At 36.8% G+C, this 26,197-nt stretch overlaps 1 protein-coding gene across 1 annotated transcript in view; it reads left to right on the top strand.

Moving 5' to 3' along the window:
- The window catches only part of ABCA13 (ATP binding cassette subfamily A member 13), a 203,041-nt gene extending 178,444 nt beyond the window's left edge, over positions 1-24,597 (top strand). The window contains exons 50-55 of the mRNA XM_059815467.1: positions 4,250-4,384; positions 6,916-7,019; positions 9,661-9,753; positions 21,350-21,455; positions 22,364-22,501; positions 24,508-24,597. Of these exons, the coding sequence (XP_059671450.1) occupies positions 4,250-4,384; positions 6,916-7,019; positions 9,661-9,753; positions 21,350-21,455; positions 22,364-22,501; positions 24,508-24,597 (666 nt within the window). The remainder of the gene's footprint in view (positions 1-4,249; positions 4,385-6,915; positions 7,020-9,660; positions 9,754-21,349; positions 21,456-22,363; positions 22,502-24,507) is intronic.
- The last annotated feature ends 1,600 nt before the right edge of the window (positions 24,598-26,197 follow it).

The following is a 26,197-nucleotide window of genomic DNA, read 5'->3' as shown; positions in this document are numbered from 1 at the left end:
TTTTCAGATTACTCTAGAATTCATCCCATGCTTATTATCATTTGTACTAGGTATGATACACATTTCCAGTATCAGGTCAGGTTTGCTTTATGAGGGTTTGTTAAAAATAAAATAGCAAGAAGTGATACATCGTATTTATTTTGTCAGAAATGGTGCAAAATTAATACACTGATGCATACAGCCAGGATAGACACGCTATCACACTTCTAGTCTTCTAATAGATTGAGTCTTCACTAGCTCCAAGTTTTTCTGGAAGACATACTAACTGAAAACTCTCAGTACCACTTATTTTTTTACTTGAATATTGATGGTAATTTTCAAAGAGAGTAGGAAAACATTAGCATTAGTAGTTACATAATTAGTATCACTTACTGCTTTTCAGTGAGGTAGATGTGCCTCTTGGTTCCCCAGTGGACAGAGAACCTTTACTCCCACAAATATTGACATGGTGCAAAAATTCAAGTTACTTTACTGCCTCTTCTGGAATGAATGTAGTATTTAGGAAATGCACAAAGTATTGGAGGATTTGGTTTAGATTTTACAGATTGAAGGGCTCATTCCAGAGCCTATTTGCAAAGTTAGGGGAACTAGTCCAAATTAATTTGGGGAAAAAGAACTTTTGCTAAAGATGTTATAATTGACAAGGGAAAAGCAAATAATTTTCAGGAATATTGGAAAATAGGGAAGTTGTTAGCTGATAGATAGAAAGTCTGTTATAATCTGGATTTGCGCAGCGGGGGGTGGGGAGGAAAGAGTTTAAATACATTACTACAGCCATGACTAGATGTAAAACATCTTTATGGTTCAAGTGCACTCACAATGTATATATTTGCATATAACTCTGTGTCTTTTAATTCAGTCTCAATGTTACCAACTTGCTAAATAAATTGATGTATCTCCTCACTCTTCACTGCCAAAAGTAATTGAAACCAGAAATAGAACATCAGGATGAATATGACAAGGAGGGAGAGAAGGTGCTTGTGTGTATACCTCACATTCACTAAAGGAGGGAAACCATTAGAATTGTAAATGTCTTGCATAATTGTGTGTATCTGTTTGAAGATTTGTCACATGTTCAATTCAAATTTCATTTAAATAGTTTAAGAGGGGTTTTCATTTTTACTTTATAGTATAATATGATACAAACCACAAGATATCACTGGTTATACAGATAAATGAAGTTATAATCGCGATGTGCAGGCTCCTCCACAATATAGCTAATATATAATATTTCTTATTTAATTAAAATGACATTTCTGTTGTTGTTTAGGTCATATTGATGAAGCTGAGACTGTTATTACTGGAAATTATATGATATACATTAAAGAAAAGAGAAAAAGGTTTGGGGTCATCTCTTGAAAGAAGAATGAGCTCTATATTCTCATATTTGCTGAAGCATGCTCTGCAGAGCTCCTTTAATATGTAAGGGTTGAGGAGGATAGCAGGAATAGGAGATTTTCTAGGCGCAGCTGGGAAATGATTACGAGTAAGGAAGCTGGCTAATCCTTCTGCCTTTATGTTGCTGATGTCATTCAGCTCCAAATCTGTTCTAATTTGACACATTTTGCACCAAAGAAGCATATCTAGATATCAAGCCAGATTGTGGTGTGCACTGCAATGACCTGCAAGGTTTATCTTGGAAGCTCTACACATTCAAAGCAGCAGGAAAGTGGGTACTATTAAATGATTCACACCCCTCTCTTTTTACTTTAAGTAAACTTTGTCTTGCCAAATTCCCATAGGAGAGGACTCGCCAGGCTTTCTCTCCTCGTACAAAACAGGAGATGGCGTAGTCATGAGTATCTGTGCACTGAATGCTTGAGTACATACCAGACAGTTAAGAGAAATCTGTGCGTAGATTTGTAAATCTTGCAAAGTCAATTCTTTTTAAAGTTGCTCCCTACAAAAAGCATTATGGTCATACCTGATGCATGATTCAGTCTCCTTGGGGGCTACAGACTACAATAAGACTTAGTTTACTTGAATTTCTTTTTTTTCTTCTCTCTCTGGCACTATTCCTTGGCTTTTTAAATTCTTCCCCGTGCAGCATTCATTGTCTCTTTTAAAGAATGGCATTTTGCTGACTTAGACTAAGAGTTTTGGTAACACTTCAAAGCGGTCTTAGAAATAGCGGTTCTGGTCATCGCTAAAGGATAGTTTTTACTACATTTCCGCTGTGATATGTAGTCCTCTTTACCTTACTGTTTAATAACTCTTGAAGTCTGTTGTAGTTTGCAATATGTTAATTTTGCTGTAAACAAGAGATCACACATTTTTTCACTTTCTGGTCTTAATTTTTTATGAGCTTTTCTGTGCAATTCTCTGTATATTGTTGGTGGATTTGTAGGAGGATAATCCTGTTGTCACTAATATGCATGCATTCCCAGTGGTAGTAAAGTCAAGCCAGTTTAGTAGAGTTGATAAGCTGTCTACCATATGCTTTAGGGGTGTTCCCTTCACAGGCTGTTTCAGTGTATAATGAGACCTATGTTTGGAAGTAAAAAACAAAACCCAAAAAAAACAACCAAAAAAAAAACAACAAAAAAGCTCAGCTATTATATCTTAGAATATAGCTTAGATGCTTGACCATTTCTAAAGCTGAAGAATGTTTGAATTTGCTGCATATCAGTAGAAGTGCTGCAATAGTGTCTAACCGAAAGTAAACCACTGTGAATTAACTCTGAAATAGCAGAAGATTTGAACTTCTCAGTACAAAATTATCTGTGAGTGGTTTAATGGTTGTTGATTCAGGCTTTTTAAAAAAACTTTCTGCATTTAATGTCATCAGGGCAATATTTATGAAACGTAGGTTTTGTCTGAGAACATGCATTACTGTCAGGCTATACATTAAGGTACACCGAACACAGGCAACTGTTAATACTAGTGCTAGGATCCACGCTAGAATACTGCAGATTCTCACCACTGCAGCATTGTTCCTCCTTACAGAGAACTTGCTCTTGGAGGTGCTTCTTATTTTTATATGTAGCACTGAAAAATCTTGTTAAAAGGGTCACAAATATCTCGATAATTTCCCAAGGGGTTTGCATAAAACTGTCTTACAAAAAATATTATTATGCTTATGGCAGTTTATTTGAAATGGATAGTGAATATTAATTCACAATTTTGTTTATTGATATATTTTTTCCTATTGGATTTTCTGAATTCATTGGAGACTGTCCATCTGATTTGACTAATCCTTCCAGTCCTTCCTTGCTTTTTGCTGAAGGTAGTGCAGCGGGAGCAAAAAGAATGCGCCATACTGCTGGGCATGTTCTGGCAGTTGATCTCAGGCAATAGAGCACCATGCAACTACTTGTCTTACAAGAATCTCCCAGCTGTGGTACATCCAGGTTGAAGACATACTGGCTTTATTACAAATTTGATCACCCCGTGATGATACAGCCACCCAGCAGCATGCCCCTAAACACCTGCTGCTTTGCAGGGTGTGTCTGGCAGTGGTGAGTAGAAAAGTCACTGCTGTGTCCCTCATGTTTTTGCGTGAGGTCTCCCTGCATGGTCCAGCAGTGATAGTTGATATAGGTGGAGCAAGGCTCTTGCTACATTTGAAATTCTCTAGCACCAGTATTTGAGGGAGCCTCATACATTAGGACTGTCTCTGAGAGGTAAAAAAGAAAGGCCAGAGAGGACAGCATGAACATTGTCTCCAGCTGTGCTCATGTGCCTGCCCAGCTTACTCAGATCACACATACTTATTTAAGCAATTGCAACCAAACCAGCTAGGGTAAACTTACCCCTCCCAGTTATTAGAAAGATATATTAATTTAACCCTAAGTTACCTTTTGTCTTTAAGAAACTCTAAATCCTCGACCTGTGACTTGCTTTTCTGCCCCTTCCATCTTTTTGTGGCTGATGTAGAATTTTGGCTCCTGAATTTTCAGTCACTAAGATGTTTGATCAAATAAATACCGGAGAGTGAGGTGAAATGAGGAACATTTTAGATCACTGACCCATCAACGCAAAATGAATGCAAATGACTGTTACAAGCAATGACAAAGCCAAGTTGTCTATATAAGAAAATCCTTATCCTTTGTGGATAACTAAGGAGTCCCTGAGCAGTTTTTTTTATGTGTCTAGGTTTCAAAGGTAATAATATGCAGCAAATGGAGGCGAATAAGGAAACAACATGTACATTTGCTTAGTATGCATGAACAGAGTGTTCTTTCAATCTAAGCACAAACACTACCTAATCTGGCTCATCTTTGGTGGCCTTCAAATTTCTAAACCACAGGTTGCAGAGGACCTTGTTAACCGGTTACACCTCAATGCCCATGCTGACAAACTGGTGAGAACATACAGTGCTGGCACAAAGAGGAAGCTCTCTACTGCTGTGGCTTTAGTTGGTAAACCCCAAATACTTTTACTGGTGAGTAAAGGTAATACTGTGCCTATGATAAATGGGTTACCCTGAATTTTGTTGTCTTGTGTGTTGCTCTAAAGAAAATCAGGTAGTTTCCTAGTCAGTCAGGGAGTAATTGATACATGGATGTACAACTGTCCTCTTTGTTCTGCTGTATGAACACTTCTTATTTTATTCTCCAGTGCTCACAAAATTAGCAAGTTGTTTATTCTTTCTGTTTTTTCTTTTTTTTTTTTTTCTTGCAGTAGTTGGGTGAGCAGGAAAAAAAGGGCCCTGAACACACACAAATATAATTGTAGCATCCCATAGTCCAAATGGATATGTAGAAGTTTTTTAAGATTTCCTTATGTAGAAGAAAAAAATAATTTAATGTAAAATATATTAATGCTTTATGTATTCCCTACTTCATATATAACATGAGAAAAATATGTATAAACAATTCCACTGGCTTTCTTAAGAAGGAAGATTCTTATTTTAATTAGTAATTTGGAGCTGGTGGTATTAATTATTGACCCATTTTTTTCAGGATGTTCATATTCCTTGCTATGTCATGCTTCATAAATCTGGCTAGTTCTTCTATTTTTGTTGGATTCACAAATCACACAATCAAACTAATACTCCTGAATAATATTAATTTTAATTATTTATCACATGTTGTTTTGATGCTTGCATCCTACTGCTCATTTAGGCCTGAAACTGGCCTTTCCAGGATACTTTTGTATTGAAGATCGGGGAGTTACAAATCTTTGGGAACTGCATCATTATGACACCACATTCTGTTTCTTATCATTGCCTATTGTTTCACTAGAAAGATTGAACATCCCTTTCTTAAGCCTTGGCTGGGAAGAGCTAAACCAGTTCAACAGTGGAATAAACCTTTCAGAACTGTCAGAAGGAGGGAATCTGCTTCCCAGAGTTGGGGGGGAAACCAATGCTTCAAGTAACGGATCACAGGCTAAGTAGGACCAGATAAAACTGGTGCTCTCACAGGGTTCATGTTTCAGAAGATCAGACACATTTTGCCACTTCTAACTTCCTATCATTGCCTCACTTCTGAGCTGAATTATTTTATTCACATTTTATGCTTAAACTGACCCTGGTTCAGTTAGTAAAAGGAGGAGATAATCTTAAATCAGTGCTTTTTCCTGATCTTAGAAAATGCCCCAACTGTTTTTTAATGTCTTTATGACAGCATGCTACTGCAAGTATCCATTTCAACCTACTTCTTGCTGCAGGGCACAGATTATTGCATATGTAATGACAAGAGGAAAGAAAAATTTCTAAACAGCTTTAAAACATTTGGCTGACTTTAGAAGCTAGCAGATTTTAAAAGAGTTATTCAGTATTTTAAAAGGCTTTTTTTGTCTGAAAGCAAAGACACCAGTATAAACCACTGAATCTGCTTCTAGATTGCATCCAGGATCATAGCTATTAATTTAAGTAATAGCGTGAGTTGCTTTATTTTTATTGCTTTTTATGTTTTCTTTGTTAGCTATCCACAGATAATAGGAGACTGAACTGAATTCTTTTTCAACTCTGCCATTGGGAGCTAAGCACCAAAATCAGCATTAAACTGGATATTTTGTTTGCTTTGTTTCTTGAGAACTTTGCTTCCAGGTTTCAGCTGGGATTCCTTGCTGCAAATACATTGGCCAAGGCCATACCACCCTAATAGGTGCTGACACCCCTCATGAAATTCCATAGTATAAAAAGCAACTGGAATAGTTTCCTTCTCCCTAGTTTTGTAGTGACAGACTGGCTTTCGGCAATCAGATGTCATTCCTTCTGCTTCCATGAGCAGATGAAGTCAAAATTTGATTTAGTGAGGAGAGCAGGGTTAGATAGGAAGGGGAAATGTAGTTTTTGTAGCTGCACTTCTTCCTCCATGAAAGCCTTCCAAGTGGGAGATGGGTTTGCCAGATGGTTTGCATTGGGCAGCACTGACTGGGTTGCTCTTTCATCTTGTGGATTCTCTCTACTGTGGGTGAGAGTACCTTTCGAAGGGACTCTGGGAGTAACTGCTGCAGGATGTCGAATCCAAACATACTGTCCACATCTGGCTATGGGATGGGCAGTACAAGCGGCTGGGAGTTACAGGACTTCTTCTCCACTTGTTTGTGCTCAATGGCAGATGTGCATGTAGGGAAGAAACAGGCACCAAACCCTCCTAGAAAGTGAGGAAAACCACCTGCAAGTCTCTCCTATTAAAAAATTATATTTATATATATTATTAAACACATATATGTATATTTATAAATAATATTATATTTATTATATTATTATATAATATACAAACATATTGGTTTTTTATATATATTTCTTTAACAAAAAATGACTTCTATAAATTTAGAAATGAAACTATATGTATTAAAGCAAAAAACTGATCAGGGTGTCTTTTATGTGACCTCCTGAAAATGTAGCTTTTTTAGAGAAAAATATATTATTTTATTGTGAGTTTTGTTAATTCTTCATGCTGGGCTGGAGCTGTGGTATGTTTTTCCCATGCTGCTGTATCGTCATTTTCATTTTTCCTGTAGGATGAGCCCAGCTCTGGGATGGATCCCTGCTCTAAACGCTACCTTTGGAAAACCATCCTGAAGGAAGTTCAGGATGGTTGTGCAGCTGTGCTGACATCCCACAGGTAAGACCCTTATCCCAGCAGCCAACATATTCCTGTTCTCTCTCTTCACCCGCTGTCAGCTGAAAGCAGAAACGTATATTCTGAAGGTATGCTCACCGTGGTATGAAACACAGAATACGTCTTGGCATTTTATGGCTATTCCTTCCTGCTGGTGAAAATTGAACTTATGTAAATACTAAATATTTTCTATATTTAATTTTCAAGGATTAGAATGTGGCTCAAAGGGGCTGCAGGCATATTAAAAATGATGCAATGAAGTCTCCCTTTTCTATGCCCTTTCTATTCAATGTTGCAGTGTCTCTTCTTGCTTGGAACGCCAGGTTATCTTTTTGCAGCTGCCCACTTTACAAATCCTTACAAAGGGAGGTGGGAGTGAAAAATCCTCTTCTGATTTTATTAAAGATTCTGTTTTGCATCGGTGTATGAAAAGAATATGCCATGGCATTCTAAAGACAGACGCATCAGCTATTCTCTGTATGAGCTGCTAGAAATGGTAGGAGTGACCCCATCCTCTTAGAAGACTCTATCTACAATAAATATCTTGTTAATTCTCTGATATAGTAATTGGTATATCAGTTTAATGGAGGAAACATCACACTCTTTTGTAACATCTATAGTAAAATGCAATAAATTAAATGTTCCATTAGGGAATACAGTATAGTACATATAATTGTATATAAAATGTCTTTAAGTGAGGGAGAGATCATGAAAACGTGCCCAGAGAGGACAGAGCTCATTAATCAACACAGCAATGTAACATTTTGGCCAAATAAGATTTAGAGCATGGATGAATCAATAAAATAATGCAGCAAAACTTCCTTCAATATTTTCCAGATATTGTTAGATTTTTTTCAGACATTCTCAAAATATATTTGCTGTCCTTGCACATGTGTGTGCTACATTATTGATGGAAAAATGCCCTCAAAAGTTTCTAGTATTCCATTTACGGAAGCTGAATCTTGAAAATCACATACCTGTATTTGATCCCCAAGTGCTTACCAGCTCACTCATGTAGGGAACACAAGTTACGCATTGTGAATTAAGTTGAGTGATTTTCTGGAAACAGTGTGCTTTGACTTTTCAGTCCAGATTAAGAACCCTTAGTTGTCAAACAGCAGCTAAACAGAAGATGGATGTGGTCTCATTACTAATATGCTGTAAACAAAGAAAGAAATCCATCAAATTGTTACTAATTACTCTACAAATGAATGACTTGAAGCAGATATAAGTACACTGATAGTGTACACATTTCATTTCTGATAAGTCATTATTGTGCCAGGGTGGAGGAAGGAGAAGTTATTTTATACTATTTATATTATTTGCTGAAGGCCATTGAAGATTTATCTGAGATTCTTTCAAAGGCTACTTGTATAAGTAAAGAAATTTTTCTTATAAAGTGAATCTTCATGCATATCAGCAAATAAGTGCATAAGGTATAGAGAAGGTTTCCTGTGTAAAAATTAGTTTTTGAGGTCTATTTACTTAATTTTCAGAGACAGTGCTTAACTTTTGGGGGTTTTTTGGGGCGTGGGGGGAGGAGCGAGATTGTATTAACTGTCCATGCAGACCTAAATTTGTGTTATTTTGCCACAGCTGGGGAGTGTTATGCCAAGGGGAGCATTAGGATTTACTGCACCCCAAAGAGACTCAGCTAAGTTCCTGATCTGTGGGAAGATGTGTTAGCAAGCCCTCTTCCCATCTCTCTCAAATATAGTGGTTTGGCAGTTCTCACCATATCCTTGTCCTATTTTAAGGAAATTGTTCCTAGGAGGGTACTTTTAATTGCCACGCTTCAGTAAAAGCACTTTAATTTGGACTGGCACATGGTTGAGGCACACAAGACAACTCTTGTTTAGCTATCTCAGAAGGGTTGGGGAGTGCACGCGGTGAATTGCAGGAACATCAAACAACTTTGGCTCCTCTTTGAGATGATGGATATGTCCCAACTGATGTCCTATGTCTAAAGTGATGCTTTGGAAGAACTGCTCCCATAATTCTATATAATATGTAGAATGGCAGCCCATCTGCCCTAAGCTTTACAAGTCAAAGTTATTACTTATCATCTGAAGGAGTCGCATATAACAGGATCCTGCTTTTCTATTCAGCTGCATTTCCATGTCCTGAATTCTGTTTGAAATGTAGTGTTTTGCATCTTCTTCTACCCTGCCATCAGACTAAGGGTAACTACTTTTTAAGGGTACGTACTATGCAGGAGGCAAGCTGAGCAAACTTACTTCATTCTTCTCCCTCTATCCTTTAGCTAAGAATGCCCACAAACAGATATTACAGGGACTAACAGAGTTCTTGGCTCTTGCACTCAGTGGCATTTCTGAGACTGTCCATCAGATATTTGCCTGTGGTAATAAAACATTTGTATTGTGGCCAGAATTGTCCAATTAGTTCTCAACTAAAAACATTAATTCCGTTTTAGGGCTCTCTTCTAGATGTCATGTGGTAAAAACTTGGTAAGTACTGATAGGGTTACAATTTGTATTGTTACCTTTAAAGTCAAAGGTTTTGTGTACCTATTTTTACAACTGTCCAGATTCCTTCCAATTTTATTAAAGTTAGGTATAAATAATCTTCCCTGTTTTCACTATTATTCTTTTAATTTTTTTTTTTTCCCCCCTGTATTTTGTAGTATGGAAGAATGTGAAGCCCTCTGCACACGGCTTGCTATTATGGTCAATGGAAGTTTCAAGTGTCTTGGTTCTCCCCAGCACATTAAAAACAGGTATTATACGTCAACATCAAACCTTCTGCAGCCACATTCAATCTACAAGCTGCCTAGGCACTTTAATAGTGCCAAGGCATAAATACTTATGACTGCTAAGCACATCTTTCTTTTCCTGCCATCACTGAAGTTAAAAAAGAGCCAATTAGGATATCTTAGCAAGCTAAATTGACATATGGCATTGCTAAAATGCTTTGTAGTCTGCACTGGTAATTGAAAAAGACAGATCTGTATCTAAAATGAAGCACTTCTGCACTCAACCAGAGAAATACGTTGTGAGAATTCAACATGTTGAGATGAAATACACTTTGGTTCCTTGTGAGGATTTCTTGTAACAGGAAGAAGCACTCTTAACAGGTCAGCAGCTAGTAAGACAATGTATTTTGAACCATCTCTGCTTCCTACCGAATTCACTGGCAAGTGCAGATATTTATGCTATGTTTTCTGCATCCTTTTCCTCTTGTGCATGAGCCTCTCTTCTGCTTCAACTCTGCTCATGAGTTAATTTAATATCTGTTAATAAGGATGTTTATTTAGAGGAGGGGCTCAAACCACCATAAAGGAAACAGGATCAGAAGCTGAGGGGAAAGTTGCTGCAACTTATAGCCAGACTGACAGACAGTCGGCTGTGTAAAATGATACAGCTCATTTACAAGCAGCAACGGTACACTGCTTTGTACTAGCTCAGCATTTAGCACTGTTAAGTGCAGATACATTTGACAATGTAAAGGAGCTCTACAGAAGTGTTTTGGAATTGCTGTCTGCCATGGTTATAAGGCAGAAGTTATCTGTGTCTCAGATAGCTTCTTGTTCCTTGAGGGCACTTTTGGCATTCTGTCCTTCCCTTTGGGTAGAACTGTAGGCCCTTGTTTCACAGCTACATTAGCATGATGGGTCTGATTCACATTCACATAAAGCCTCCCTCTTTCCAAGGTTTTTTTCATCAAGACAAACTTTCAGCTAGAAACCTTACAAACTGGATGGTGAAAAAAATTGAGGTCTGCATCTATATTTCTGATTGTTCTGTGTGATCATAGCCTTCTTTTAATGTTTGTGTACCTTTCAGACAGTAGTGGCCTCAGTTTCTGGAGGCATGAGAAGTCAATCGCTCTTCAGCAGTTTCTGTTTCTTTTTTATTTACATCTTTGCCATCCTGTCTCTTATTCCCAAATTTCATAGCATAGTGGCCTGTTGTCCCACTAGCTGGAGTACTTCAGCAGGAGTGCAGGCACCCTTTATTCCTTCTGTAGTAAGAGAGACAGATGTCTGTACAGGACAATGCAGACCTTGGGCAAGCAAAACTGCTTTTTGAAGATGTGTATGTCCTCTAATAAGGAAAAATGGTATTACTTAGGCACTTCAGTTGGGTGCATAAAGTTAGCTGGGATAAACATGCGTCTCCCCTTTTTATGTTTCAGATCCTCTGGAGTGAGTGTGTGTCTCTGTCTTCTCAGCTTGACTTTGAGAGGGCAAAATCAGGCATTCCACAAAGGCTGGCTTCACTAGTCGTTTTGCCACTCCTGATGTTTCCTTTAGCAGCACCTTTTCATCCACCTTCTTAGGGAGCAAGACATCATAAGCATACTCATAAGTATGCACCATATTCATATAAATAGGACAGTTATTTCTCAATTTGCTGCACTGTCTCTGTAGATACACCTCTTTCAGATCACAGTAAGCAAATCAATGGAGAAGAATAAACTATATGACATGCTGGAAGTATTTTCAAATTAATTCTGAGGATATCGAGACATTCACAGATCAGCCATTCAAGAATCAAGGCTGTATGAGCAACTCTTATCATGACCTTGCTTTGGAGAATTTAAAAGCACGTTTGGCAGTCATATTCGTAGCAATTATTTGTTTAAAATCATTGCAATTTTAAAAAAAGCCCACCTTCTCTATGTTAAGAATATTTCATACTATCAGCAAGTTTGTATTCCTTGTATTGCCATGACAATTCTTCAATGTATGTCAGCAGCATTCATGTGGGATAATATGTGCACTGGATACCAATATTACTGATATTGCTGAGGCTTTCAATAGAAACTGTGTAGCTGAAGCTGCACTAATGTTTTTCATTTAAGGCAGGACTAAAATCCCTTTAACTCCTAGCTTATCGATTGATTTAGTTTCCAAATTTTCCACACTTATTGTTCAGGAACCTATTGAATTTTTCTAAAATTTTAGAACTTTTTATTAGGAAAAAATAGTCACTAGCTCTATCAAAGGATTTAATTAAAATCATGCAGTTGTTTGAATTTGCTGTGACTGCCTAATTAATTTTCTTGGCTTCCGGGAGCAAAACCACTGTACAGAGCACAGTCTTAAAACCTCATATACACACAGCTGTTAAAGCTTTCTTTTTTTTTTTTTTTTTAATTAAGCATACAGAAAAGACATTTCCATGCTTTCTTTGGAAAACTTTTGATAAGTGCTGGGGAGATGCCAAAGACTGTCCCTGTACTCCTATTATTTTGTTGCCTACTCTAGCTTCCAAACTTCCCTCCAGACAGAACTCCTGACTGTGGTTTTCTTGCCCATACAGTGCTCCATCATAAACCCCAGGCTATCACACACCTAATAAATAAAGTAATTGTTAGGAGATTAAGAAACCCCGTACCTCTGTGTAATTCATGTTCCAAACTTATTTGAAGACAATTTCCGGATATGCTACCAGGTACCTTGTGGAGGACTTCTGCATTTACATGAGATGGGAAAGGAGAAGAGAAGCCGTATTCTTTTACTTATTAGTCCAAAGAAAACCATTGAAATAATTAAGCTTTAAATTATTTTAATCTTTTCATTTTCTCACTTTCCACTCCACCTGTGAACATCCTGGAAAAACTTCCAGGACTTGAAAGAATATTGAGTTACTCCTTCCTTCCCATTTTCCTTCCCTCCCTATGATTTAATAGCCCTATCATTTTCACTGCCATACAGAGCAAAATGTTCTTCCTTCTAAAGTGACAGACCTTAAGGATTTCTAAATCTATTAGGAAACACCTACTGGCAGAAGAACACTTTCATTAACAGCCACCTCCACTGGTATAGTCACTAGTCCTGTTTTTCAGTGTTTTCCTGCAATTAGGACTGTCTAGTGTATTTGTCCCTGGCACCATCTCACAGTAAAAAACCCATCACCTTACATTTTGTTTAACAAAACTGTTCCATGAAGCAATGTGAGTGAAGGAAAGCATAAACAAAACTGATTTTGCTGCATCTGATTTTATCTAAATTACTCGTACCATAAAAATTGTTTTTTGATGGTGCTTTTGTGTACTATGTGTGTGAATCAGTTATGCTAGTAATAGACATATTTATATTAACAGGCAAGAATGGTACTAAAATAAATTAGTGGGGACCATAGTTGTAGATTATCGTGTTTTTTCTGTTAGATTTTACAGCTCTTTTTAAAATTTGCTCTTATTTATAAGCAGCTCTTGATATCCTTTAGTCTGTCTTTAATTTGTTTCTACAAATCAAATTGAATGAATATTTTAAAGTCGAGTACAAGTGACCTGATCTAGCTTCGAAGATTGGAAGAAGAAGTTTAAACACTGTATGAATACTTAAACCAAAGAAAACTTTCATACAGCTTTTATTTATGATGGAACGAGTCCTGTACTGTAAGAAGTAACAGCAGGAGCACATTTTGATATTACATGCAATTACGTTAGCATGTCTCAAGAATTTTTTTTCCTCTTTTAAATGTAGCTACGTCCACTCAAATGACATTTTTTCTTCCCTTCCTGGCAATTCTGTCTGTCTTGATGGAAATCCTCAGAATTGTTTTATGTGCTTTTCCTTTAGTACCGTTCCAGCCTGTAAAGTCTAGATTATGATCACCTTTTTGATGGATGCGTGATGAAGGCTTAATGGGTCTTCCTTGGGGCCCTGTTAAATTTGCTTCTTTGCTGTGGTGGGAAGTTTCAAGGATTCAGCTTTCTCTCTCACTACACTTTCAGCCCTTGGCAGATGTGAAAGACCATAATCTTGGACTGAATACAGCTTTGTCAGATGGCAGTACAAAATTCTGTTATGAAGGGTATGGGTGAGCTCCAGGAAGATACTAAAATGAAACATAAAAGCTTCATAGGGATATAAAAAGTGACACACGTGGCTTCTAATGTGTGAGACTTGATTCATTTTTCCAGCTCTTGTGCAAGCCTGTTACAAAATGCTTGTCCAAAAATGTCTTCTCACTGCAAATGTAGGTGTTTGGGTTTCTGCTCCCAACTGTTGAGCCCTGTCTATATTTATCTACGTTTAAACAGATTTAAAGTACCCTCAAATGTTTCTCAGTAGAATAATAAGTGTTGGACTTCTTTAGAAAGGCTTTTTGTTGCAGGTGGCAAATTTCTGAATAATGCCAAGAAAGGGTGTTAGCTGGAAAGAACGAACGGAAGGGCAATTTCCAAAAAGTTAGCATCTTAGTTCTAGATGTAGTTTGTATGAGATAGATGCATTAGCAGTCGTGCCTGTTAAAACCTAATTTCAGACGACTCCTGCCAACTGAGTCAATTACTCCAAATTCTGAATGGATTACATTTAAATGCTCTCACCAGTATTCTCCATTATACTTAATGTTTTTTAAAAATACACAGAAGCATTTCCATGTTAGATACAGCTGGCCAATCCTCTGGGAACGACATTTTGAATACTATCCTTCATTCTAGGGCCATCTGGACAGACTTCTCATAGCTGAAAAACCCATACCAGTTTTTCAAGTGCTGGACACACATCAAGTCTTTGCTCAAATTTTATCAGCAAGCCATCTGATTAAATTACCCAACAATTAATCCATTTGTTATAGCAGAGTTAGAATGGAAAATGTCTTGGCAAGCTATTTACACATTACCTTTTTTTAAAAAGGTTGATTGAGAATATTTTATTGCTCATTTTATTATTCTCAAACTCACACATGTAGATTTCTTAAATGGAAAAGAGAAGATTAAGGTTAAAGATCTCATCAATATTTCAGCCTTCAGTGGAAACAGTGTTATACTAACAGATATACTAGCAGTAAGTTTTTACATGCCATAAAATACAGAAATTAATATAATTTTTATTCCTGTTGACTAGAAAACAAATTCCTTTTATACATGAAAAATGTATTAAAGCAGTGGATGTGTATTCATGTAATATAGCTATTAGTTTATCTTCCCAGAGGAAAGGTTGAAGTATATCATGATAGGCATTTAATGAAGAGATACTATGGGATGATGTAATTAAAGCTTATTACATAATGTAAATATACCAGTGGTTTAAATTTTAATTTCACAGCTGATCTCCATTCTAGCACTTTTTAACTTGAGAATTTGACCTTGAAGTGTTGAAAAAGTCCTTTTAATAGAGAGTTTAGTGTGTAATAACCTGTTTTTTTTTTTTTAAATCACTTAAAAAACCAGTATGCCAGAAAACAGTGATAGCAACACAATGATAATGTTACTTCCTCCTGGTTTTTTCACTGTTGAGGCCCAGAAGGTACTTTGAGGAGAAGGTTTTGGTTCTTTGTAGGCTGCACCATCAGCCTTGCACAGAGTTACAGTGCTGCTGTTCTTGTTTCTCTGGGAATGTAATATATAAATAATATAAGAATAACAGATCTCTGATACTTGCCTGTATGTGCAGACATACAAGCTCGTATACAGACAGATTTTGTGTGTGCACGCTGTATAAACAATTAACAAGATTTTTTGAGGGGTTTACCACATATTTGGAAATCATGCCTAAGCACTTGAATGCCTACGTTCAGAGAGCAAGGCAAAGTTGCACCTGCATTGCTTATAACCTGAGGCTGTCACTGTTACGGCAATGATATTACTGAATATGGAAATTTACTTTAAATGGCTTGTTACAAAGCCTGGAGTGTGTGTGAACAAATAGTGCATGGACAATATACTTGAACAAGTGTTACTCGTTTTAATAACTGTTTTCATGTTTATATTGTTACCCTGGAAAAATCATAATCAATTAAAAAATGATGAAACAAAATCTATGAATAGTACATGGAAGACAGATTTTATAATCTATTTGTTATGTCTGTTTGTTTGTTTGCATCTAATCAAGTTTATCTGTTCAGCAACACTGAGGTTGTTCTGAATAACTGCACAAGGAATTCACATTTTGCAAGTGATAGTATATTTGCATTTGATTTTAGCATTTTTTAAAAAATCAAACAACTATTTAAAAATTAATAATATTTTTTCCTTCCTAGATATTGTCTTTACCTGCCACTTAATAGATGAAATAATTAAATTTATTGTGTGATCTAACATTGTCTTAAATTGTGATGTATTTGTTTAACAATTTTATTTCAATTTTTGTTTCTTTTTTCAATGTTTTTCAAAGCGTTTTGTTTTCAATCTTGTTCAAGTTTTGTTCTCTTTGTAAATTGTATTTGTGTCTAGGGCTGTAAGGGGAATGACCTGAATCTGTATTCTGTGCTTCAGCAATCATACTGGAATAACTAAGTTAGCTTGTCTAGATGAGATCTCTTCACTTAGGGAAAGTAGAACCACATGTGTCTGCAAATGAATGTAAACCAAAACAGAGGGCCAAACAGCACAATAACAAATTATTCCCCCTCTTTGATTTATAGCATATATTCTAGAAGATGCAGTTCCTTGCAGACATTAAGTGCCAATGATATCTGTATTATTTTTTATTTTGTTATCCAACAATGTCATTTTGAAGTAATCTTTTGATCAATCAGATTAACGCATACATAAAATATGCACATTATATTTCCACCAGTAAACTTTCCAGGAGCTGTAATTTTTTGATGTGTATATATAGCACAACATTCTCCAGGAAATGTAATCTTTGATTAGTGGAAAAAAAGCATATGGCTGATTAGATGCTTTTTCTTATTCATCAAGGTTTAGGAAATAGGGCCACGTTCTTGATTTCCTGAGGTTACATTCAGCAATTTTGATTGGGGGAGAGAAGGGATGGTAAATGAGCTTTGGGAAGAGTGTGATTCAATGAACTGGTCATTCTGGACCCTGCTGTACGTTAAAACAGTGGTTTCTAGGTTTGTTTTTGTTCATTTGTGGTCAAGAAAACTCCTAAGGGTTTCAAATGAGAACACAGTTTTGTTTTGTTTTTTTTAAAGCAAATAGAAGTCTGCTGATAATCGACTTTTTTTTCCCACCCTTCACAGAAAACAGGATTTCATGGGTTAAGTTTCAAAAAGCACTCGGTTAGTAACCCTAGGGACCCCTTGTGACCAGTCTAGTGTAGGCTCAGCTGTGTGGCCACAAGGTGTTGCGTTTCAGCAGCTTCTATTCTTGTCCCCATTCAAATCTCTGAACCAGGACCTCTGAGGAATGGGCAGAAGGGAACATTGAGAAGTTGGTATTACTTGATCTGCCCCAAGTGGCAACTCCTCTACTTGGTATTTATGAGAATTTTCAGCCTTTGGGCAACGAAATCCACTTCCATTCCCATTGCAAGGCTAGAAAGAGCACCAGGAAAACAGCCAGGGGACTTCCTCATCAGTATAGATCTGGCTACACTTCATTCCAGTGTGTGTGACTGCAGCTTGTGTAAGACACATATCTGAAGTAGTTTTATATCATCTATCTTTGTACTGCTGGCAGTGTGGCTGTGGAACTGTATCATGGGCTGCAAAACCCTTCTGAGAATTGAGGAACCATCTGGGTGATTAGCCTAGGCTGACCTCCTCTTTGTGATATTTATACTGAAACAACCGCGAGGTCAGATCGAAGACCCGTCTAGCACACTATCCTCTCTCTGACAGCTGCCAGGAGGGAAAAGTACAGGAACAAGATAAGAGCCTGAAGTTACTTTTCCACATTACTCAACCATCCTTCAGCAATTTGGCTTCCTAAGCCAAAGGTGGTCTTAGAGGATTTCCCGCCCCACTCCCTCCCCCCACCATGAATTTCTCTAATCCCTTATTCAACTCATGTCAAGTTCTGGCATCCAGCACACCTTGTGTCAATGAGTTGAACAGTTTCCCTATGTGCTGTAAGGAAGATTACTTCTCCTTACTGATTTTGCATTCCCTTCCCTATAATTTAATTTGATGCCCCCTGTTCTTGCATGAGAAACGTAGGAGAGTGAAGAATTGTTCCTTAGTTATATTCCTTAGGCCAGTCATGATTCTGAGCTCTGTAAAAACACCTTTCTACCACCTCGTCATCTTTCTTTGATGCTGAAAACTTTTAGCCTATTTAGTAATTCTTGATATGGAAACTCTTCCATTCCTTGCTGCCATTTTATGGTCTTTTGTTCTCTTGTTACTTGAGCTGCTCAGCTACCTTGAGGACCTATGTAATTAAAGGTGTGAAGTTCTTGGATGCATTTTGTATTCCTTGCTAAGCTCATGCTTCTGCAGCTGATGCTGTTGTTAATACTCAAGTTAATTAGTTTACAATCAGTCTGGGAATTTATATTTTAGTTTCAGTCTCCTGATGGAAGTTTAGTAGGTAAAACACTTAAGAAGTAATACTTCCAGAAGCACTAACGAGGTGAAAGTCAAGCATGAACAACTAGTTTGACTGAGGGAGAAGAGGAAGGACAGAGAGGAAAAATATTTTTTTGTCAGAATATGTGTTTTTGTGTGTGTGTATACACAAATAAAAATGCAGGTGTTGTTAAAATAATGTGGTAGAAATTAGCAGTGGAAAATATCTTTGTTGACTAGCTTTGAAGAGGTGGTGATTCTTTTGCAGCAGATGGGTGCTGAACAGGTGTGCTGGCTCAACTTACGCCATTTTAATGATAATGTTTCCCTCCTTAGGTCTTGAACTATCAGGTGCTAAAGGTTTGGTCCTAACAGTGCTAAACAAACCAGATTGTGTTTTTCTCTGTAATTCCAATTTGGGTTTCTGAATTAATTATATTGTCTGAATCAGAGAGGAAAAGAGAGTGAAAAAAATGGTCAACTCAATTTCCAATGCCTCAGTTCGCTACTGAAAGCAGCTTGCTGATTATAGCAAGGGGAAATGTTTATTGGTTATCAACTTACTCTATATGGGGAGCTCTTGTACTAAAACGAATTATAAAATCAAGGTATAGGAGCATCATAATTTGACTAGCGAAAAGAAAAAAAATCTTTTAAAGCTTTTTATTTGTACCATGCTGATGTTTATACCATTCAAAATTTAGAATTAAACCAAAGTTGCACAGACTTCTCTGTCATTGCTCATCAAAATTTTGATTAATTTTATTTGGAAACTTCATTGCATACAACAATTTCATTTTATGAGACTGTTGAATATCTCTGTAAGCCAGCATTTTTCAAACTGTAATTCAATGGTGGCTGTGTAGAGATGCCAGAAAATATATCAGAATCAATGATCTGATAAAATGTTGCCTCAGGTTGGCTGTCAGCTAAATTGAACACCCTTGTTAACTATATGCATTTTTGTAACGTCTTTTTTTATTGTCTCATGTATTTTTTCAGGGATGATGCTATACATTTAAAACATTTAATCAGAGATCTGTTATGTATTAGTAAATCATTGCAAAGAAAATCAGCCAGACACTGCTTTGGATTCCACCTTATTCTGGATCTCTTTGTTGTAACAGCATTGTTCATCTGTCAGGTCTTATTGCTCAGTGAATATTTGGTACCCTGCAGCTTGGCCCCGATAGGATTTAATTCATAAAATGTCCTTCAGAAAACAACAAACAGGGACACTGCATCAGGAATGTTTTTTCTTACTCCATTTCAAGCAGTTCAGTGGTTGCATTTGACTGCAATAAGAAATAAAAAAAAAAAAACCAGCCAAAGACCAAAAAACCCTACAATTATTTGCAATGTGGCTTTTCATACAGTGCAACTTCTTATGCAGAAGCTGCTGCTTTCATACCTAAAATGTAGCAACTGTGGTTTCATTCTACACAAAGAAATAGGATTCTTCTCTGAGAAGATTGTTGGAAATTATATTTTTAATTCATGTGAAATTCTTAATGGAATAAAATCTGCAGTCTAGAGTTTTTCATTGTGGAAACTTGCGCTACTCTGAAATCAGTGAAGACTTCATTGCTTTATACCAACAGAGGTTCTGGTCCAACACAAAATAAAAGCTAAAGCCCTTACATTGCTATACACGTATTATAGATGAGGAACACGTGGTGCTTCATGTGAAGTATCTTGCTGGGAGTCACTCAGACAGCGGTTAAACTGGACATATGTCTCAGAATAGTCCTTCTATTTTTTATTGCACTTTAATTGATATTCTGTAGACATTTTTTTCTATATTGGAAAAGGGCAGCATCATAGAGTGTGCTGTGATACATACTTCTGCTTTGATCACAGGAAAATGTGCTTCACACTGGTCAGATCCAATTAACCCAGCTGCTACCCTGATTCACAAGTTTTACACAGAAAAGACATGGGAGAGGAGGGTATTGGCGCGACGGAGTAATACAGAGAATCATCACTAGAAACCAAAGAACTGTTGTAAAGGATTTGGTGATGAGTAATCATGGAGATGGAGAGCGAAGAAAAGGAAATAATGCTGGAGTGAAGGATGTGGGAGTGGTGGTCAGTGGGAAGGCAGAGGAAGTGGCAGGTTTCTAGGGGGACACGGGTAATACAGTCCGAGCTCCCTGTCCCTCTCCCAGCTCTGCCTTTCCATTGCTCACTGGCAGCAGGGAATAGCAGCGGCAGAGGAAATCTCTTCTGACTTGGCTCCTGCTGTTCTCTTTTTCCTAGCAATTAACTGAGAAAGTGAACCCAAAGGGAGGATGCGTAGATGCAAAGGAGGGCTGGGAGGGGAGGGACGCAGCAACAGCCCCATATTGCCCCACCTCTCTGCTGAGCTCTGCCCTTGCACCTTGCTCTGGGAACTGTTGCGGCATAACTCCATCGCTTAAGCAATGTGCATAAAAATACGATTGCCATTTCAGTGTTTATGGGTTTATTGCAACTTCCCCAACTAAATATTAGCAGTGAGTAAATCTAATAAAAAATAATGTGTTGGTTATATTGCCTGTACTTAACTTTTATCACATGTATGTTGGGAAAGAGAAGTTCATTTCCTAAATTATTCTGAGACAGATTGTGTGGCCATAGAACTAAAGAAAATTCATTAACTTTGCCATCTTTTTAAATACTCCTATAGTGGCCTTTGTGTATCTGTAAAACACAATTGTACTCATATTGCTAAAATAAAAGCTGTGCAGCTCTGTTAAGAGACTTGAAAAATAGTGCTACATGCCCATTTTTCTCACCAGAAAAGTTAAAGGATTTTTTTCTCTTCTGTATTTGTGATTGGTAATCTTCATGATTTTTTGCTAACCATTCAAAGCAATATAGTAATTAAAGCATGCTTTAGTTAGTATAAGTTCAGGTACACTGGATAATGAAATATCCTGTAGTAAATAAAACATAAGCATAACACTTTTTTGTTTTGTTTCTGTTATCATTAATTTAACAAGTTTCTCATTGAAATTCTATTGTTCAATAGTATAATACTAAACTCACAGTGGTAATACAGTAGGTATACATGATGTTATGTGACATAATTGTTATAGGAAAATCCATTGAAAGAAATGTTCTTCCTGTCTTCATAGTATAGACAAATGGATTTATGTTTCTGTGTACCATTCTCAGGTTTGGAGATGGCTATTCTGTCAAGGTTTGGCTTAGTAAAGAAATAAGCTATCAAAGAATGATTTTGGACTGTCTACAACTGCATTTTCCTGGAACACAGTTTAAGGTACAGCTAAAACTCCTCATCACCTCATCATAGCATTTGTTCTATGGAAAGATTAAGTATGGGACGGTAAAAACAATATATATACATTTGGATATATTGACCTTTTTGAAAAAAGTATGTATGAGCATCCCTTTTATTTTCCTATTAAGCAATTCTTAAAAATCTCACTTGTGATATTGATTAAATCAACTCCAAACAGTCATTTAGGCAACGTAAATAAACAGGCCCTTTCTCTGACTGAAAATTTCCTTTTGCTTTTATTGTTGATGAAGTTGAACTCGCCTTTGTGTACACCTGAAGTAGGAGTGCAGTGTAGTCACTGAGAGTATTTGCTTTGATTGCTTTCTGATAAGGTCCATAGATTATAAGTTTCAGTCTTTACTGAGATTCTTTTATTTGATACAAAGCCTTACAAAAGACCTATAGTAATTAGTTTCCAAGAAAATCTCCGAAAGACCTTTAATTATTTTGTTGTTGTTGGTTTTGTATTTTTTTTTTACTTTTTCCATGTTTAGGAAAAAAATCATTTAAAACTATGACTACCTTAGATATGAACCTGTTTGTGTACATGTTTATACGTGTGTGTGTGTGTGTTCGCTTAACCTTTTCCCAGACTGCATTGTAACAGCACTAGTCTGTTGGATTAAAAACCTATACCATAAAATTGTCCTAAATTTATATAACTTTTATGAGATTAACAAAATGTCATCTCAGAACATGCACAAAATGTGTGCTCTGATTATGAACATTTCTTTGTGCTACCAATGTACATTCTTGTTTGAAAGCTCATATTTTCCATGTTAAACTGCAATGAGAGCTTATTGAAACTAGACTGGTTATAAGCACGTGTAACTTCATCATAATGTGCATTCACTTTTATCTGTTTCTATAATTTTTCTTGTTTTAAGGGACAGCATCTTAACCTGCTCGAGTACCATGTACCACGAAGTCAAGGATGCTTAGCAGAGCTCTTCAGGATCCTAGAGAATCACAAAGCTTTTCTCCAAATCAAGCACTACTCCATTAACCAAACCACATTAGAGCAGGTATTTTTTTCTTTTTTCTTTTTTCTTTTTTCTTTTTTCTTTTTTCTTTTTTCTTTTTTCTTTTTTCTTTTTTCTTTTTTCTTTTTTCTTTTTTCTTTTTTCTTTTTTCTTTTTTCTTTTTTCTTTTTTCTTTTTTCTTTTTCTTTCTTATTTTCTTTTTCTTTTTTCCCCCCTTTTTTTTGTCTGAACATGCTGTGTACTGTAATTATTGATGTAGTAGAATACTATATCATTTGCTGGATTACCCAACTGTGTGCGACAAACCAGCAGTTCCAGGCCATCTCAGGTCTACAGTTTCATGAACCCTACTGCTTTTACACTGGCGGTTAGCACAGTAACAGCATCACAATAAGCCACATATTTGTACTGTGCGCAAGCATAATCAGTGCTTAGATACACCTAGATCTGTGCGGGATGAGAAGGTGGGACTGTGGACTGCCACCTCCACAGTCCAAAAGTTGGGATCTTACCAATGTCCTTGAAAAAGCTGAACCAGTTTCTGCAAATTACAGTAAACCTTAGACTTATGGGACAATTTCCTTTGAGAATTTTCTTTTGCAGTGAGTATTATGCTGCACATTAGAGAACAGTGCACAAGCAGACAGAATAAATCCCACTTCTAAAGACTGTGAAATTCTATTTGGGCAGAAGGAAGAACAGAATGATGGCAACGATGGGGTTTCTGGGTGGTTGTGATGTGTTAGTGCACCCTCATATGCAACTTCCTGTTATGTGTTCTACAAACTGAGAGTCACATCTATTCAAAATATTAATTTTCCATGATAGGTGGTGTGAACTTACTCTTTTTTCCCATGTGCAAATAATTAATGAAATATTCTAATCTGTGCTGATCAACTAACTGCTTGTAAATGAGCTATTCACTGGATGGCTGAATATAAGGTAATTTCAGCCTGTTAATTGTTCAGGCCTTGTTCACTCAAGCTTACTTCCTCTCTATTATTCATGGTGATTTATCACCTCAGTCACCTACCATTGTTTTCTCTCTCTGACTAACTGAGTGTCAATTTTAAACAGGAAAATAGTTCTGAATAACAAACACTCTTATCATGCATCCCAAGTTTGTTTGCATATGAATATGATCATTTGAATCAAGACTAGCTATCTTTCACTCTCCATTCCTGCCTGTCAAATAGTTGTGTGATTAAAAAGTAAACAAGCTTTTCTGTAGGAAGATCTGTTAAAAAAAAAAAATCAAGGAGGTACATTAGTTGTTGAATCATCACTCTGCAATGTTCAGAAGTGTACTTTCACCTTGAAATATCTGGACCCTCATTTGTGATCGTTATTGATAGAAACAGCAGACTCAAGTTCCTTAGGTGTGTCATTTCAAAGCAAATTAAAACAATTCACAGAATCATAGAATAATTAAGGTTGGAAAAAACCTGTAAGATCATCAAGTCCAACCATCAACCCAACACCACCATGCCTATTAAACTATGTCCCTCAATGCCACGTCCACACATTCCTTGAACACCTCCAGGGATGGTGAGTCCACCACCTCCCTGGGCAGCCTGTTCCAATGCCTGACCACTCTCTCAGTAAAGAAATTTTTCCTAATATCCAGTCTAAACCTCCCCTGGCGCAACTTGAGGCCATTTCCTCTTGTCCTGTCACTTGTCACTTGGGAGAAGAGACCAACACCCACCTCAGGTAATTGTGGAGAGTGATAAGGTCTCCCCTCAGCCTCCTCTCCTCCTCCCCCTAACTTGTGCAGCAGTAAAAGATAATTTTCATAGGCAAGTTAGTAACTCATTTTACCATTATTTTTATAATTTATCGAACACCGTGTTAGCTGGAGAGATGAAGAGGGATTATTTCTATAGTTTATAAAACATATCTCTCTAGGGGTTCCCTCAACATAAACTATTAATTTTTGTGTCACAAAAGCTTAGGAAAGCAACTGAAAAATATCATCAGCTACGTCTCCAAAGTTTCAGTTCAAATACTGTTATTTTGAAAGTCCTACTTTTTTTCATGTCTTACAGGTATTCATTAATTTTGCTACACAACAGCAAGGAGTCTCACATTCTTCACAAGAATCTCCTGTTGTTCATCGTGACCACCTTCCAGTCTAGGCTCAGAATAGGATACAGCTTCAGCAGCATATATGTGTGTGTGTGTATGTTTGTGTATATATACGTGCATTTTACATGCAATATCTTTTCAGCTGTTAACAGTTTGTGTGTGAGAAACAGAGGTGAGTTTGCATTTGTAGGCCAGAGGGAATGTTACCAAATCTCAGTAAAACAAGAAACTGGTTACATGCAGACCAAAAAACCGCCAAAAAGTAATGCTTTTTAGTTAACTGGAATTTTATAATATAAATGGCCTAATTAATGCAGCTTTGGGGGGGGCGGAACAAACTGATCTGAAATGTCATGGTGTATAGTAGATTTTTTTTTTTGTGGTGGATCTACATTCATTTGACTACAGTAATCTTCTCTTGCATGCACACCTAACATCTAATTTTTACATGACAAGACAAGAAAAACCCATTGAATGGTAGTGCTAGGTAGGCTATCACCCAATATTTGTATTTAATAGCACATATTGAGAGCCTTTTGACTTCTGTATTAATTCAGTTCTGTGTTGTGACAAACTAAATTAGCCTTTTTATTCTATAAAGGATGCACTATATTCCATAAGGTTTTATGTTAGAGGTTATTAGTGTACTAGTCTGCCTCCCAGTTATCTTAAGTAAATTTAACAAGATTTCATAAATCATACTTGACAATGAGTTTTCCCTTATGCTTGCAGATTGCTGCTGGATGACTTCTCAAGTATATTTTTAATGATCTATTTTCTTTTTCTCATCTGTTTACTTTTTTCCAAAAAAAGTCAAAATTCTGTTTAATGGGCATGTTAAAAGAAAATAAGATAAGCACTCAGACATTGATCAATAAGCTGTTCAATAAATGTATATTATGATGCTTGATACTTCAGACAAGCCCATGCCACAGCCTTCAGCGTATAAGTATGTAAAAGAAGTGAACATTCAATGAATAAAATCTCCTTGTTGTATTGTGACAGGAGAAAAAAATTACAAAAAGATTTTGGAGTAAACTGCTCTTCTTCCAAAACAAGTCTTTGGGGCTCCTGTGAAAAATAGCTGATGCCACTTTTATTGAACTATGTTGTCTGATAGTTGAAATTGTAGAACCAGTGACTTAGAAGTGAATTGCTGCAATATAATTCTGGGGTGGGCGGGGGAAGGGGAAGTATACTTTGAGATGGAAGAATTTGATTTTAAATGGACAATTTTACAGTGCTGCTGCTCTAATTCCCTGCTGTATGATGATGAAATTTAAAAAATATATATTTGTGTTTTAGGCCTTGCAAGCTGACTCAGAAGACTGTTTATTGAGGCTTGATTTGTTGGTGTGGTTTTGGCCCACTATGGTTTTTAAGGCCAGAATTCTGGTTACCTATTTCTATAAAGGTGAAATTAAATCCTGGGGGGAAAAAAAAAAAAAAGTGAAGATTTACAGTCTTGGTGTGCATGGATCAGAGTGAGTGAGCTTAATGAAACTGCTTTATCATTAGAATGGCTTGGTATATACAGTCTGCTGCATAATATCAGAAGTCTGCCATGCTCCTCAAGATCCAAAGCACTGAAGAGCCATTAAACCCCAATAAGTTGCCATCCTGGTAGAAATGCCATTGCACGATGGGATG

The sequence above is a fragment of the Gavia stellata genome, chromosome 3 (genome assembly GCF_030936135.1).
Source record: "Gavia stellata isolate bGavSte3 chromosome 3, bGavSte3.hap2, whole genome shotgun sequence".
NCBI lineage: Eukaryota > Metazoa > Chordata > Aves > Gaviiformes > Gaviidae > Gavia > Gavia stellata.
The sequence above is the reverse complement of the archived record's forward strand: the minus strand, read 5'-3'. Positions and strand labels throughout refer to the sequence as shown.